At 46.2% G+C, this 16,680-nt stretch overlaps 1 protein-coding gene across 1 annotated transcript; it reads left to right on the top strand.

Annotated features, from left to right (window-relative positions):
* Positions 1–402: 402 nt before the first annotated feature.
* LOC147605964 (uncharacterized) lies at positions 403–15,846 on the top strand. Its single transcript, XM_086792875.1, has 4 exons — positions 403–408; positions 3,746–3,886; positions 3,982–4,386; positions 15,730–15,846. The coding sequence occupies exons 1-4, from the start codon at positions 403–405 to the stop codon at positions 15,844–15,846; spliced, it is 669 nt and encodes a 222-aa protein (XP_086649001.1).
* The last annotated feature ends 834 nt before the right edge of the window (positions 15,847–16,680 follow it).

Raw genomic sequence — 16,680 nt, forward strand, 5'->3', positions numbered from 1 at the left:
GATATCACCCTTGCCTAGCTTATATAATTCTCCAGCAATCAATTGATAAGGTGCGGCCAGCTCAATTAGCCAACGCATCTTATCTTTGTTCAAAGGTCAATCTTGTGGGAACCTATGAGCTAGATAGTCGGATATTTCCTCACTCCACTCAGGCACCATGTCAAGTTTGAACAAACACACATCTGGAAGGTCATCGTCAATGCCAGTTGAAAGTTCTCCGTTTGGAATTCTAGACATATGGTTCGTCCCAAAACATGCTGTGTTCCTTTTCTCACCATGATCGTAAAGTCAAATTCTAGGAGTAGACCATCGTGTGATTCTTCCCATGGTGCAAGGCTTGTTCACTAGATATAATAGGCCCTGATGGTCCACAAAGAATATAAATTTGTTGTCCAGCAAGTAATGACGGTATTTATTTACAGCATAAACCATGGCCAACCCTTCACGCTCAATGGTGGTGTAGTTTATCTCTGCATCATTTAGTTACGATTGGCAAAGCAAACTGGGTAATCCAATTTGAATTCCCCAAGGTGCGCCAATACACATTCTATAGCGAAGTTTGATGCATCAATGTGCACGTGGAATACAAGATCCCACTTGGGTGGTCTCTGGATTGGTGCACTAGCCAGTGGGTTCTTCAACTTATCATATGCCTCTTGGCATTCCTTAGTCCATTCAAAGACAATGAGTAGTCTAATGGCCTGGAAATCTCAGCATAGAATATTAATGAGGCATCGATAATACCCAACGTGTCCCATAAACCATTGTACACCTTTGTAGTTTTTTGGTGAGGGTAATTCCAAAATCAATTTTACTTTACTCTCATCAATGGAAATACCATTCTTAGACACAATGTGTCCTAAGATTACACCGTGCTTGACCCAGAATTGACACTTTAAAGGGTTTAAAGATATATGATATAATAATCAACATCTCTCAAACACCTTCCTCAAGCAAGCCAAGTGTTCAGTCTAGTGCGAGTGTGCACACATATCAACAATGAATACCTCTAGCCACTTTTCTAAGTAGTTCTTGAAGGCTATGCATATCAATCGTTGTTGGAAAGTTGCTGGGGAATTGGTGAGGCCAAAAGGCATAACCTTATAAGCATATGTCCCCCACATTGTATTGAAAGTCATCTAATATTGGTCTTCTAGTGCTATGGATGCCTGATTATAGCTTTAAAAACCATCTAAGAAGTTGTAGGCTTCTTCACTTGCTACCTATTTTCTAATACATGTTCCGTATATGGTAGTGGTAGTGGTCTTTCCTAGTGGTTACATTGACCTTTTTGAGATCAACACAGACTCTCAATTTTCCATTCTTCTTTGGCATAATCACAATTGGTGAAAACCAATCTATTTGCTTAATTTCATAGATGAAATCCACCACGATACAATCGCTGCATATTTTGGATTCATCTGATATAGTTTTTGCCTGCATGGTCTCAATTCTTTCATGATGATCGAAATAGTGTGTTGAACCACCTCGAGTGGTACACCCTTCATTCCCGTGTATTTCCAAGCAAAACAGTCTTTGAATTATTTTAAAAGATCAATGATCTCTTCTTCTTCAGTCGTAGTTAAGTGTTTAGCAATGTAGACAAGTTTGGTATCATCCCTTGGCTCTACAATGTCTACCTCCTTAACTTTCGTTGGTCCATCTCGTAAGACATGGATTTGCCATTTTCCTTTCCTCTTTTGGCTGTCAATTGGACCACCTTTCGTTCTCATCAATGTTGTGTGTTTTGAAATGGTCTGACACTAAGAGTAGGTCTGGCTTGTCGTCCTCCTCATCTTTTTTCCTAGTCATCGCCTTCTTTGCCTCGTGCTTGGCTTCAACCAGAGCCTTATTTTGTTTTCTACATCCGGGTGGTTGCAAGATGAGGGTACTCACTTTCGTTCACTCTCTCCAAAATTGGGACATCCATCCATCTCGGGCGGAGTACCTCGATCGTGATAGTGCCGCGAATCAAAAGATGACACGTGCCTCCCGAGCCTAAATCGACATATCTCGATCGAGATGCCAACTAATGCCACGCTAGCAGGTCCGGCTTTCCAGGCGTCATCCATGTCACCAATACATGTCACCGCCACCACAATATCTCGATCGAGATATCTATGCCACTCGGATCCACATCAGGGCCACGCTGTATCCCCGTAGGCATATTTGACTAGCACATCTCCATCGTCCACGTATCTCGAACGAGAAATATACATCCAATCGCGACCATTCATTGTTCGAGGTAATCGGATACAATCTCCACCGTCCCCATATCTCGATCGAGATACTGAGTTCAAATCTCAGCCGTCCAAATATCTCGATCGTGATATAGAGATTCAATCTGCACCGTCCGAATATCTCGATCGAGATACGTAGATGCAATATCCACCGTCCAATTATCTCGATCGAGATAAGGAAACGCAATCTATACCGTCCATTCACGTACGCTGGAAGATGCGATCTCGGCCGTTTAAATATCTCGATCGAGGTATATAATGAATCTTGACCGTCGAGATACCTTTTCGTGGTAATGCCTTTAAATCGTGGCCGTCCAATTACCTCGATCGAGATATTAATATCAAATCTCAGCCGTCGATCCTTCCCCGACCCTAGAATTAGGTGTGTATCTTGGCCGTATGTTGCACTAACCCTAATATCCAGAGCGTTAATCTTGCAAACCCTAAATTGCATGATGTTACCGAACCTCGATCGAGGTTATAAAACCGGAAAACTTTTTTTTTTGCCTCATTTTCACAAGTCGTTTTCACTCCCTTGCTCTCTCTTGATTTGGATTAGTGTTAGTGAGCCCATTAGCTTTGTTTTTAGCTTCATTAGTGCTACTTAGCACTAAGCATTAGACCTTTCACATTAGACCCTTCACATTGGACCCTTCACATTGGGCTTAGGTTTTAGCATGGAGGGCCACGATGAGGGCCACGAGGAGGGCCGCTCATCTATTGCGGACCTCATCGCGGAGATAGACCGTGAGTTAGCGGCTATCCGTAGGAGTGCTAGAGACACTCCGTCTACATTACATATCGTGGCAGACTTGGAGGCGATGCTTGCGTCCCTTCGTAGCCTTCACGATATTGTTTATGTAGATGAGTGGATAGCCCACCATCGCGCTGCTCCGGTGTCACATGGCCTGACATATCGTCAGGTCTGTGATCTTGCTCCTATTAGGGATGGGGCTTTCCTAGATCTTTTCCTCGATAGTCGTGGGATGAGGCCCGGGGCGGGGAAGCCCCTCACTATTTCGCGGTGTTCGCATCCTCGTATGGCGGCACATATCTATAGTCGATATGTTGCCGCATATGGGAGGATGCCGAACAACCGCCAGATCCCCATATACTTCGCAAAGCAGTTATATGCGGAGTTTGTCTTAGGGGAGGAGGTCGATTACACCAGCCATCGTCCGGGTGGTGGTGCTGGCCGAGGCCGTCTCCAGGACCAGGGTAGGCGGCCTCCACCAGCACTTCGTGTAGCACCTGCCACCACAGATCCTTCATTTGTGCCATTGTCGACAGTAGAGGCTCTTGGCACGCAGGTCGGCATTGACGTACGGAGTACCACGGAGAGCATCAAGCACGTGGTGCGCCTATTCTCACGAGCTATACCGACGACAGATGTGGAGGTATTTACATATATATTACGTCTTAAGTTTTTTTGGTCATTTATCTTCATGTTTATATGTACTTTTCTATATTTTTACATGAGCAGCATGGTTGATTGTGTCACGCAGGTTCCCACACCTGCCACTCAGAGGCTCACTCAGGAGTTGGTAGAGGCGAGAGCGGAGATAGACCGCCTCCGAGCTGCATTACAGATGGCAGAGGCAGCTACTGCAGAGGCACAGCATCTGAGAGAGTCCGACATCCAGCAGGTAGGTTTCTCTTGCACGTTTAAGTTACAAATTTCTTTAAGTAATACCTAATGAGAGACTAATCAAATATTTTAATGCTTTACTTTTTTGCGTAGGCTCGGACCGAGGTAGAGAGCTCCAGAGCTGAGGCACAGCATCATCAGATTATGGAGCAGATTGCCCAGCACAGGGCAGAGCAGCTGATGCTGCATGTTCGAGAGTATCGTAGATCATCGGATGTGACAGTGCCTTACCTACCGTTATATCCACGGCCTATCACAGAGGTTTTTCGACGACCTCTCCCTCAGGATGCACCTCCCTTCCTACGTGATGCGTGCTGCTGTTTATGTATCGAGGACATTGATAGTACAGGAGGATATGCCCTAGGATGTGGACATATTTTTCACTTGTCTTGCATCACCCAGGAGCTCGTCCGGTTCTCAGCATGCCCATCCTGCCGTGCACGCGTCGACTTAGCGACGTACAGGGTATTGGGCATCGATGATCTTCACCCAGGCCTTGTACGAGTAGATGCCAGGACTGGGAGGCCTGTCGACTTTACATCAGCTATGGACTTGGGACTCGACGCCTTTGACGATAGAGCCCAGGAGCCTGAGGTGCCTCCTGAGATAGAGTGGAGCTCACATGAGTTCGACGCTTACCAGAGAGTCCTACATGAGAGCCAGGTGACAGCATTTGAGCGCGTGGGTGGTGCTGGCCCTAGTGGCACAGCGGGTGATGGTGCTAGCAGCAGTGCTGCTTCTCATGAGCAGCGTGTCCTTACAGCAGAGGAGCTTACACGAGCAGAGTGGCAGACACGCACCATTGCAGATTATAGATTTTGGGTGTACAGACAGAGGCGTCTTGCATTAGCACGACGCAGAGAGAGAGAGAGGGCCATAGCAGCTTTTGGGACTCGTGAGCTCCCGAGTATACCGGCACCAGCTCACGATCCTTCCTTTGAGGCAGACCTCCCCGCAGACATTCGACGACCCCCGCAGCCGGCACAGCCTCCTCGACGTGCACAGCAGCCTCGACGCGCACGTCGACCGGCAGTTAGAGATGACGATTTTGATTGGGTTGCTGTTGATAGTGACTAAACTCAGACTAGCTAGGTTAGCTCACTTACATTGTACTTAGATTTTTGGGCAGTGACTAACCTCAGGCTAGCTGGGGTAGCTCATTTTCATTCTGATGTACTTATTTGATGTTTATATCATTATGAGTTTTCTCATTATTGAGTATCATTACATTTTAGTTGATGTTCTTGATTTTATTATATTTCTTAACACTTTTGCTATCATATTGTTTGTTGAAAATCTCCATGCCATCGTACCCAAACATGCTCCGATGGGGACCAAACTTTGCAAGCATGTGGGGGTGGGCCCCCCCCACATGCTTGCAAAGTTTGGTCACAATCAGAGCATGTTTGGATTGGCAATCGGCGCCCAGTGCGGGTTTTTCAAGTCTCTTGGTGCTTAAGAGGCCATGGAAAATCCGGGCCTTCCCCATACCATCGTACCCAAACATGCTCCGATGGGGACCAAACTCTGCAAGCATGTGGGGGGGGCCCACCCCCACATGCTTGCAAAGTTTGGTCCCCATCAGAGCATGTTTGGATTGGCAATCGGCGCCCAGTGCGGGTTTTTCAAGTCTCTTGGTGCTTAAGAGGCCATGGAAAATCCGGGCCTTCCCCATACCATCGTACCCAAACATGCTCCGATGGGGACCAAACTTTGCAAGCATGTGGGGGGGGCCCACCCCCACATGCTTGCAAAGTTTGGTCCCCATCAGAGCATGTTTGGATTGGCAATGGGCGCCCAGTGCGGTTTTTTCAAGTCTCTTGGTGCTTAAGAGGCCATGGAAAATCCGGGCCTTCCCCATACCATCGTACCCAAACATGCTCCGATGGGGACCAAACTTTGCAAGCATGTGGGGGTGGGCCCCCCCCAAATGCTTGCAAAGTTTGGTCCCCATCGGAGCATGTTTGGGTTGGCAATGGGCGCCCAGTGCGGGTTTTTCAAGTCTCTTGGTGCTTAAGAGGCCATGGAAAATCCGGGCCTTCCCCATACCATCGTACCCAAACATGCTCCGATGGGGACCAAACTTTGCAAGCATGTGGGGGTGGGTCCCCCCCACATGCTTGCAAAGTTTGGTCCCCATCGGAGCATGTTTGGATTGGCAATCGGCGCCCAGTGCGGGTTTTTCAAGTCTCTTGGTGCTTAAGAGGCCATGGAAAATCCGGGCCTTCCCCATACCATCGTACCCAAACATGCTCCGATGGGGACCAAACTTTGCAAGCTTGTGGGGGTGGGCCCCCCCCACATGCTTGCAAAGTTTGGTCCCCATCGGAGCATGTTTGGATTGGCAATGGGCGCCCAGTGCGGTTTTTTCAAGTCTCTTGGTGCTTAAGAGGCCATGGAAAATCCGTGCCTTCCCCATACCATCGTACCCAAACATGCTCCGATGGGGACCAAACTTTGCAAGCATGTGGGGGTGGGCCCCCCCCACATGCTTGCAAAGTTTGGTCCCCATCGGAGTATGTTTGGGTTGGCAATGGGCGCCCAGTGCGGGTTTTTCAAGTCTCTTGGTGCTTAAGAGGCCATGGAAAATCCGGGCCTTCCCCATACCATCGTACCCAAACATGCTCCGATGGGGACCAAACTTTGCAAGCATGTGGGGGTGGGCCCCCCCCACATGCTTGCAAAGTTTGGTCACAATCAGAGCATGTTTGGGTTGGCAATGGGCGCCCAGTGCGGGTTTTTCAAGTCTCTTGGTGCTTAAGAGGCCATGGAAAATCCGGGCCTTCCCCATACCATCGTACCCAAACATGCTCCGATGGGGACCAAACTTTGCAAGCATGTGGGGGTGGGTCCCCCCCACATGCTTGCAAAGTTTGGTCCCCATCGGAGCATGTTTGGATTGGCAATGGGCGCCCAGTGCGGGTTTTTCAAGTCTCTTGGTGCTTAAGAGGCCATGGAAAATCCGGGCCTTCCCCATACCATCGTACCCAAACATGCTCCGATGGGGACTAAACTTTGCAAGCATGTGGGGGGGGCCCACCCCCACATGCTTGCAAAGTTTGGTCACAATCAGAGCATGTTTGGATTGGCAATCGGCGCCCAGTGCGGGTTTTTCAAGTCTCTTGGTGCTTAAGAGGCCATGGAAAATCCGGGCCTTCCCCATACCATCGTACCCAAACATGCTCCGATGGGGACCAAACTTTGCAAGCATGTGGGGGGGGCCCACCCCCACATGCTTGCAAAGTTTGGTCCCCCTCAGAGCATGTTTGGATTGGCAATGGGCGCCCAGTGCGGGTTTTTCAAGTCTCTTGGTGCTTAAGAGGCCATGGAAAATCCGGGCCTTCCCCATACCATCGTACCCAAACATGCTCCGATGGGGACCAAACTTTGCAAGCATGTGGGGGGGGCCCACCCCCACATGCTTGCAAAGTTTGGTCCCCATCGGAGCATGTTTGGGTACGATGGTATGGGGAAGGCCCGGATTTTCCATGGCCTCTTAAGCACCAAGAGACTTGAAAAACCCGCACTGGGCGCCCATTGCCAATCCAAACATGCTCTGATTGTGACCAAACTTTGCAAGCATGTGGGGGGGACCCACCCCCACATGCTTGCAAAGTTTGGTCCCCATCGGAGCATGTTTGGGGACGATGGTATGGGGAAGGCCCGGATTTTCCATGGCCTCTTAAGCACCAAGAGACTAGAAAAAACCGCACTGGGCGCCCATTGCCAACCCAAACATGCTCCGATGGGGACCAAACTTTGCAAGCATGTGGGGGGGGCCCACCCCCACATGCTTGCAAAGTTTGGTCCCCATCGGAGCATGTTTGGGTACGATGGTATGAGGAAGGCCCGGATTTTCCATGGCCTCTTAAGCACCAAGAGACTAGAAAAAACCGCACTGGGCGCCCATTGCCAACCCAAACATGCTCCGATGGGGACCAAACTTTGCAAGCATGTGGGGGGGGCCCACCCCCACACGCTTGCAAAGTTTGGTCCCCATCGGAGCATGTTTGGGTACGATGGTATGGGGAAGGCCCGGATTTTCCATGGCCTCTTAAGCACCAAGAGACTAGAAAAAACCGCACTGGGCGCCCATTGCCAACCCAAACATGCTCCGATGGGGACCAAACTTTGCAAGCATGTGGGGGGGGCCCACCCCCACACGCTTGCAAAGTTTGGTCCCCATCGGAGCATGTTTGGGTACAATGGTATGGGGAAGGCCCGGATTTTCCATGGCCTCTTAAGCACCAAGAGACTTGAAAAAACCGCACTGGGCGCCGATTGCCAATCCAAACATGCTCCGATGGGGACCAAACTTTGCAAGCATGTGGGGGGGGGCCCACCCCCACATGCTTGCAAAGTTTGGTCCCCATCGGAGCATGTTTGGGTACGATGGTATGGGGAAGGCCCGGATTTTCCATGGCCTCTTAAGCACCAAGAGACTTGAAAAACCCGCACTGGGCGCCCATTGCCAACCCAAACATGCTCTGATTGTGACCAAACTTTTCAAGCATGTGGGGGGGGCCCACCCCCACATGCTTGCAAAGTTTGGTCCCCATCGGAGCATGTTTGGGGACGATGGTATGGGGAAGGCCCGGATTTTCCATGGCCTCTTAAGCACCAAGAGACTAGAAAAAACCGCACTGGGCGCCCATTGCCAACCCAAACATGCTCCGATGGGGACCAAACTTTGCAAGCATGTGGGGGGGCCCACCCCCACACGCTTGCAAAGTTTGGTCCCCATCGGAGCATGTTTGGGTACGATGGTATGGGGAAGGCCCGGATTTTCCATGGCCTCTTAAGCACCAAGAGACTAGAAAAAACCGCACTGGGCGCCCATTGCCAACCCAAACATGCTCCGATGGGGACCAAACTTTGCAAGCATGTGGGGGGGGCCCACCCCCACACGCTTGCAAAGTTTGGTCCCCATCGGAGCATGTTTGGGTACGATGGTATGGGGAAGGCTCGAATTTTCCATGGCCTCTTAAGCACCAAGAGACTTGAAAAAACCGCACTGGGCGCCGATTGCCAATCCAAACATGCTCCGATGGGGACCAAACTTTGCAAGCATGTGGGGGGGGCCCACCCCCACATGCTTGCAAAGTTTGGTCCCCATCGGAGCATATTTGGGTACGATGGCATGGAGATTTTCAACAAACAATATGATAGCCAAAGTGTTAAAAAATATAATAAAATCAAGAACATCAACTAAAATGTAATGATACTCAATAATGAGAAAACTCATAATGATATAAACATCAAATAAGTACATCAGAATGAAAATGAGCTACCCCAGCTAGTCTGAGGTTAGTCACTGCCCAAAAATCTAAGTACAATGTAAGTGAGCTAACCCAGCTAGTCTGAGTTTAGTCACTATCAAGATAGAGATCTAGTCAGCAGCACCCTCTCTAGCTCTCAACTGCTCTAGAATGCTCTCATGGTCATCCACTCGAAGCCGAAAACGAGGGTGAGAACTGTGTTTTCGGCTCTGTACTCGAACAAGAGTGAGCCTGGTAGCAACCACTAGATGAGAGAACTGAAATGCCTCTAACTCCCACTTCCACTGCTGGAACTCAAGACTCCCCCGATGAAGTCGAATCTGCTGGTAGAACCGGCCTGCCACAATCATGCTATGGGCGTCATAAGAAAACCCATGATCATCCACTGTATCCTGGTCAAGCATGCACTTTGGCCTAGTGCAACTCATCAGATAGTAGTCTACTCCCTCGCTGTTTCCCTCACTGGCAATAACAGCAAATACATCACCCTCCTGTAGCAAATCTGTCAGGTCATCATAACTGACCATGAACGCAGGACCTGTGTGCTCATCAGACACCACTGGATGTGAAGGATGCTCGGGGGAGAGGAATGTCTGTATCCATGCATCTGCCCATCCTCTCGAGGCACAATGTGACCAATCGCCATCCATACATGCTCCACAGAAGCATGCAAACCGTCGTGTGTAAATCGTGGGGGCCGCCATGCACGTGCTCCTGATGGAATGTAAGCCCAAGGTGCCAGGTACTGTGTCACAATCATGGGAGGCTCTGCGGTCAATCGTGCCACCATCCACATGCCAAAAAAATCTCCTGACAATCCAAGCATCACGTCTGGGGTACGATGATGCTGCACTCCCACACAAATGTTGGGAGCACCACTCGACTACGTGGCCCGCATCTCTGAACCGCTGAGCATCCTGTCGCAGCTGATGACGCCTCAAGGCACGTTTCACACACGCGCCTGCACCATCATGCTCACCCTTCCCGTGACCAGTCTCAAAGAATGACCAAATCACTGGGATACTAGACTGCACATGCCACCTATAAATCCATAAAAGATAGTCTTAGTTATTGTTTTCTTTAAGATGTTCTAGTGAATTTAGTTTAATTGAAAATGTAAGAAAGCCATAAGTACAACCTGTAGAGCCAATAGAATTGACGTGATGACTTGAACTGTGCGCCACAACCATCCGACCAAACCCATCGCTGGACATGTCTGATCCCACAATCTCCTAAAAAATCGTCATGGAGACAAAAGCAGTGTTGCACAAAATGTGCATCATGTGAACGATCATCACTGATATAGAAATGATACTCTCGAATAATGACACGGGTCTCGGGGGTACTCGCTATCCCATCTACATGAGCCTCTACATGTCGATAGCTAATGTGGACCAAAATAGCAACCTGGTGAGGGAAGCAATACATACGTTTAGGACACAAAAAATCAATTAAGTAATGAAGCTCAAACATAAAACAAATAGTACAAAATATAACCATTACCTGCTCTGAGAAGTAATACTCAGATTGTATCTCCTGAAAAGGTGTGAAAGTGTAGTTCTCTGCAAAATCAATCACAGAGACGACCACACCAATAGGAAACTCTGCTAGGCATGCTCGGAACTGACGATCCTGCCACTTGGCACAATGACTGTGCCGTATGTAGGGGTAGATCTGCTCCCTAAATGTGGCTGTGAAGTGACAACGTGGTGTATGTTTGTCCACGAGCTGCAACTTCCTGGACTGTCCACCACTCTGGAGCTGGTGTGTCACATACTCATAACGTTGCCATGCCACTATCTCTTGGTCACTTGCATCAAGATCTACCATCTGTAGATGTGCAAGTGAACCACATGATGTGCAATTGCTCTCCACACAAGGCATCCTATGGAACTGGGCATCCTCCGTGCGTGCACACAAAAGAGAGTGGATGAAATCACGTGGACTACGAGGCAACTCTCTATGCCCACTAAGAGAACGGAACACATCATAAAAAAGATTGAACTCAACATGGTAGCGACAACAACATGTGTCACGCTGACGTGAGTACCTCACAAACCAAGGCTTACACCCCTCAAATGACCTTTGCCCAATTTTAAGCTCTGGATACGAAGCTACAAACTGAGAATACAACTCAGTTTGGGACATTTCAAGAAAGCAAGCACCGTGCTCAATGAACACTCCTCTTGTCACTCTCTTACGCAAAGCTTTCTTGAAAACTGGCGATGCACGACAATTCTCCTCCCAAAAACTTTCTATCAAGGTTCTAGTGGTTTCATCTAGTAGGCGATCATGCCTAGCTACACGACCACTACTCGCCCACATAGCACCAACCTCATTGGCATCTAAACTTTGTCGCCTAATAGACCCAACTCTAAGTGCGTGTGGTGCTATGGAAAGGATGCGAGATGTGGCACTAACCTTACCCTTCATTTGGGAGCTACTTATGGCTGCCACAATAGCCCGTCGAGCAGCCAAAGCGTCCGCAGAGTTCCTCTTCTTGTTAACTATATAGGAATGACGAACACTTTGTAGCACCGCCATGCCAGCTCTCCTCTCTCTTCGACCTCCAATGTCGGAAAGCGCCCTGCAGTTGGCCATGTTGGGCAGATCAATCAAAGCATCCAGCACACATGCCTGTGATGAAGACGTGAGGTCTTTGAAATAGGATTGGAAGATTGCATGGGCACAACGATGTGCCCCTGACTTTGATAGTTCTTTCCTATCCACACGAAGGGCGCCCAAAGGAGGGGGGGTGGGTTCTTGTAGAAGAGAGGACTCAAGAAGGGCGGGTTCATGTGGATTATCTAAACTAAGGGGTAGTGGGGGGGAAGAGGGCGAAGGGAGAGGAAGTGGAAGAGGAGGAGCAAGGCTTGGATCATCGCCAACGGAAGGTGTTGCTCGTTGACGTGCTCTCCACTCTCTCTTTCTCTCACGAGCTACCCTTCTCCTCTCCTCCTCTTGAACTTGGTGGATGGGGGGGAGTCTAGTCCTATCACGTTTCCGACTCCTACGGCTTTGAGAACCCATTCTCAAGGAAGCTAAGAGAGAAAATATTATAAGGGCTCAATGATGGGATAGTACTACAGATAAGTGTGGGATAGTACTAGAGATGTGTGATTATATAGGAAAAATAGGTTATCCACTTCAAATCTCACTGGATTTCCTATCTAAGATTGATTGGATAACTAAGATAAACATAAAGATATTTAAAGATAAACTATTATCCACTTAAAAATTAATATTATTTATAATATTTATTAACAAGTCTAAATATTTATCATTACCAGATATATAAATATATATAAATATATCTTTAAAGAAATCTTTTATTTTATAATTATATAACTGCTTTTTTTAAATAAAGTATTTTTTTCATATTTTATTCAAAGGTTTATTCTACATAAAAAAATTTCAAGAAATATAAAAATAAAAAATTTATTTTTTTAAAATTAATAATATAATCTTTAATAATATTTTTATTGATCTAATCCCAAAATATAATCCTTTTAAATTAGTGATTTTAAATTCTTTTATTTAATAAGTTACATATATTTTATTATTTAAATTTCTATATTCTATTTCTCTAAATTACTAAATTAACTTTTCCAAAAATATGTTTTTGAAAAAAGAGGGGAGGTGGGAAGGAGATGCCACGTGTCACAAGCGTGCATGACACATGGCATTCTCTTGACATGTGGCACTATTATGGTTGATGTGGCAATTCCATGATGTGGCATGCCATGTCACCATGTGCGAGGTGGCATGCAAAGGTGGCAAGATGATGTGGCATTAATGATGACTAGGATGATGAGGTGGGGAGTCAACTAGGTTGACCATGTTGACATGGAGGGTGGAGGTGGCAAGCTGAGGTGGCAAGCTGCTTATGTGGATCCTCTCGATGCTCACGTGGACATAAAGTGGCATGCATGTATAAGGTTTGGGCCTACCCAAGCCTCACACATGGAATGAAACCTAAGCTGTGAAGTTTACCAAGCCTAGATTTCCAAACCTAACTAGGATTGGTTTTAGACTTGAAAAGGGGAGAGTGGACACAATATGGGAATTTTCACTTGGGAGGATTGAAAATGGACCTTCCCATACTCAAATTAAGCCAAATTTTTTTTGATAAATTCATGGCAACAAGAGTATTGATCCCATGAGTTTTTAGATTGAAAGATTCAATATTTAATTTTCTAGAATTAAATTACTATTGATTTAATGGGCCTCTGACAGTCATAATAAATTTTCCAAAGTAAATCTACAAAAATCAAACCGTTAGATTTGTAATTTTATCTTATACCCACATTATACTAATCTTTCCCAATCTAATCATCACTAGATCCATACAATTTGAGCATTTTAAATGGTAGATGTGGTGGGAGGATAAAATAGTATGTTTTTTAACAATTCTAATATCTTTTAAATAATATAGAAAATAGTAGAACACATCAAAAATTACTCGATAAATCAAGTTAAGCTCTATGTTATTTGTATTTGTGAAATGCAAAGTGGGAACATCGTATGAGTAATAATGTAAAAGTTATAGGCAATTTACTCACATTCACTATACCTGTCTAAACCTAGGACAGGGCCTGTATACAAACTTGGTTCCCAAAGAAAAGGGGATTTGCAATTATTGGATATTCGATCAGATTATAGTTTTAGGTGCCCAACTTTGCATATGATGTTTCATTAGAAGACCTTGAAGTGAAACTCCTTGGCTAACTATGAGAGATTGGCTATTCTTCTTGAAAAAATGCCTGTTTTTCAGCTAAAGCCAAGGGCGCCCACGCCATGAAACTAGATAACCTCATCTTGCAACCACCCATCCTGCCTTAGTGTTTTTAGGCGTTTCTCTGTCTTGTGGCGTAGCCTTTTCCTCTCGTTTTCCTTCCAGGGTTATGTTAACTCCTCACCCTAGTTCTTAGAAAATTCCTCGTGCACCTTAGTGACCTCGAGATATCTTAGCCACTGGGCATTCGTGGGTTTACTTTGTAATAGGGCATTTCGGCGAGTGATATATCTCTTTTGTTTACGCCATCTCCTAAGGCATTGGATGTTGTTGCGGCCTTGCGATCCAAACTCTTCTATGCTGGGAGGCTTCATTCTATGTTTCCTCTTCCTTAGGTTGCACATCTACCATGTGCACTGAGATGGTAGGAATGTTTCCTGATTCAACATATTGGATTCCTCTAGGGATAACATATCTATAGTGGCAAGCACGTGCATCCATTTTTCACTAAAATCCAGAGGTGGAAGCAACACGTACCTCTTCCCATGAATTCTCCTCAACTGGTTTTGGCAGACTTGTAAGAATGTGGTTCGCTCTGCAGTGACCAAATCATTTCCAAACAATTGCCCTTCCATGGGCTGTGCCTTCCACGTATGCAGATCGATTTTCAGAATCTGTGAATCCTTTTGAACATACACTTGATTTAACGCCCAATCATGCACCAATTTGGCTTCCCTCATGAAGGGTCTACCCAAGATAATGTCATATGAATCTAGCTGGCGCTGCAGGAAGTCCATTACAACAAATGTATGAGGGAAGCGGAATGAAAAGACCTTAAGCCTAACGTTTTTCAGCAACCCCATTGGTCTTGAGGATGTTCCATCTGCCATCTTGACGATTAGATCTGCTCTTTCCAATTCTAGTTTTTCCCAGTTTTACCATCATTTGGTAATAATACTCACACCCGTACCACCATCTAGGATAGCCAGTGCTTGGTACCCGTTATGGTGGATTGGAATTATGGCATTCGTATCATCACTCTCATAATACCGGCCCAATTGATTGATAGTTATTTTGATGAATTTGGGTGTTCTTTCTTTCTCATGCACTAGGTTTTCCTCTGCTAGAGGTGACTAGCTCTCCTGCGTAGTGGACATTGGGTTCAATCTTCCTTCTACCCAGTCCTTAACATTTGCCCACAATGCCGACGTGTTGCGTAGCAATGGTCCTATCAGCATTTTGGCCGTTATAGACAGTATGGCTACCTGTGAGACTGCCTATGTCTCTAGGTTCCCTGTGGCAAGTGAGCACTCCTTACACATGTTTGTCGTGTATTCAATCCTAGGGAATGAATGGATTAACACATCTTGATCTGCTTCCTCAGACATTCTTGCCATGAGGTCACTTTAAGTGGAATTGGAGTAGGCATGTCCAATCTCCTTTCCTTTAACAACTCAATTCTTGGATACACCGTATTCCTAGCCTAGTTAGCCCTTAATTTGGCTTTGTGATTACGTTGAAACTCCTCAACTAGGGCCTAAGCTTCCTTATTTCTTCTTCAACATTTGGATATTCTCCAATCCCATTAGAGGTTACTAGTCTCTCCCTTGCAGTTTCTTGGGCATGCCCATCCTATTTCAACACTTAGTCACCCTCTGATTAAGTGGATCCGGTGTCAATGGTATCTTCTTCGGATCTATCCTAAATTATGACCATGGTATCTCCCTTTCTTACCTTTTTCACTCTTCTCCTTGTCCCATTCTTAGAGGTTGTAACACCTCCTCGGGTTTTCCCTTTGTTCACTTGTTTTGCTTGTGATCGTTTCAGGACATTCAACGGCGTGATATTCCTAGGCTGTATACACACTTTTATAGTCCTGATAGTGGCATGGTTAGAAGTAGAAGCGAACCACTGGCGCAATATGGGCAGTCTTGGATCAAATGATCAACTGGCCAACATTAACCACATTCTTAAAGGACACTCCACTACTCGATGAGGTCCATTTTACAATGAAAACATTATCTGTGTCCCCTTCTCATAGTTGAGTTTATATCTTTTCCTTTCCATTGTACCATGGTTTGAAACATGGTACTGGCATGCTATTCTGTAAGACATAATACTCTGGTGTGATCTCTATGGGCTCCTCGTAGTAGTGTTTATTAACTTCTACCTCACGCATGATTTATCCCTCATCCAAGGGCTCCTCAATCAACACTTGGTTGATTTTGGCATGTGGTGGCTATCGTGGTAGAACAGGTGGTGGCAAAGGTGACATGTCTTGTATTCGGAATATCCCTCTTGGTAGGTAGGATGTATTTGGCTACCTTGCAGTCACATTGGTTTGCACTATGTCAAACAATCCTAAAATGGGATTGATCATGGTGATAGACATAAATTAAGCAACATAACTAAGGTGGGTTATACCACACTAAGAACTCCATAAGAGAGAGAGAGAGAGAGAGAGAGATTGCACATTCAAGACTCAATTCTATTGCATATCACCAACGAACCGTACAATGATATAGGTTTCCTAACCATATCCCACTTTACATGTCATCATCCATGTGGCACTCCCTTTTCCACTTCTTTGGTCAACACTCACACACCATACATGTGGCATTCTTATCTTGCCGCAATATCTTGCACCTCTAGGGTGCATTCACATACTCAACCAAATAACCTATTCATTTTACATTGTACATTTCAACACCCCTCCTCAATGTAAACTTGGGTGTGTGCGTACAATCTCTCCAATCAATTTGACCAACTCATCTCTCA

This window comes from Cibotium barometz, chromosome 58, assembly GCF_041138505.1.
Source record: "Cibotium barometz isolate CiBa-2024 chromosome 58, ASM4113850v1, whole genome shotgun sequence".
Classification (NCBI taxonomy): Eukaryota; Viridiplantae; Streptophyta; class Polypodiopsida; order Cyatheales; family Cibotiaceae; genus Cibotium; species Cibotium barometz.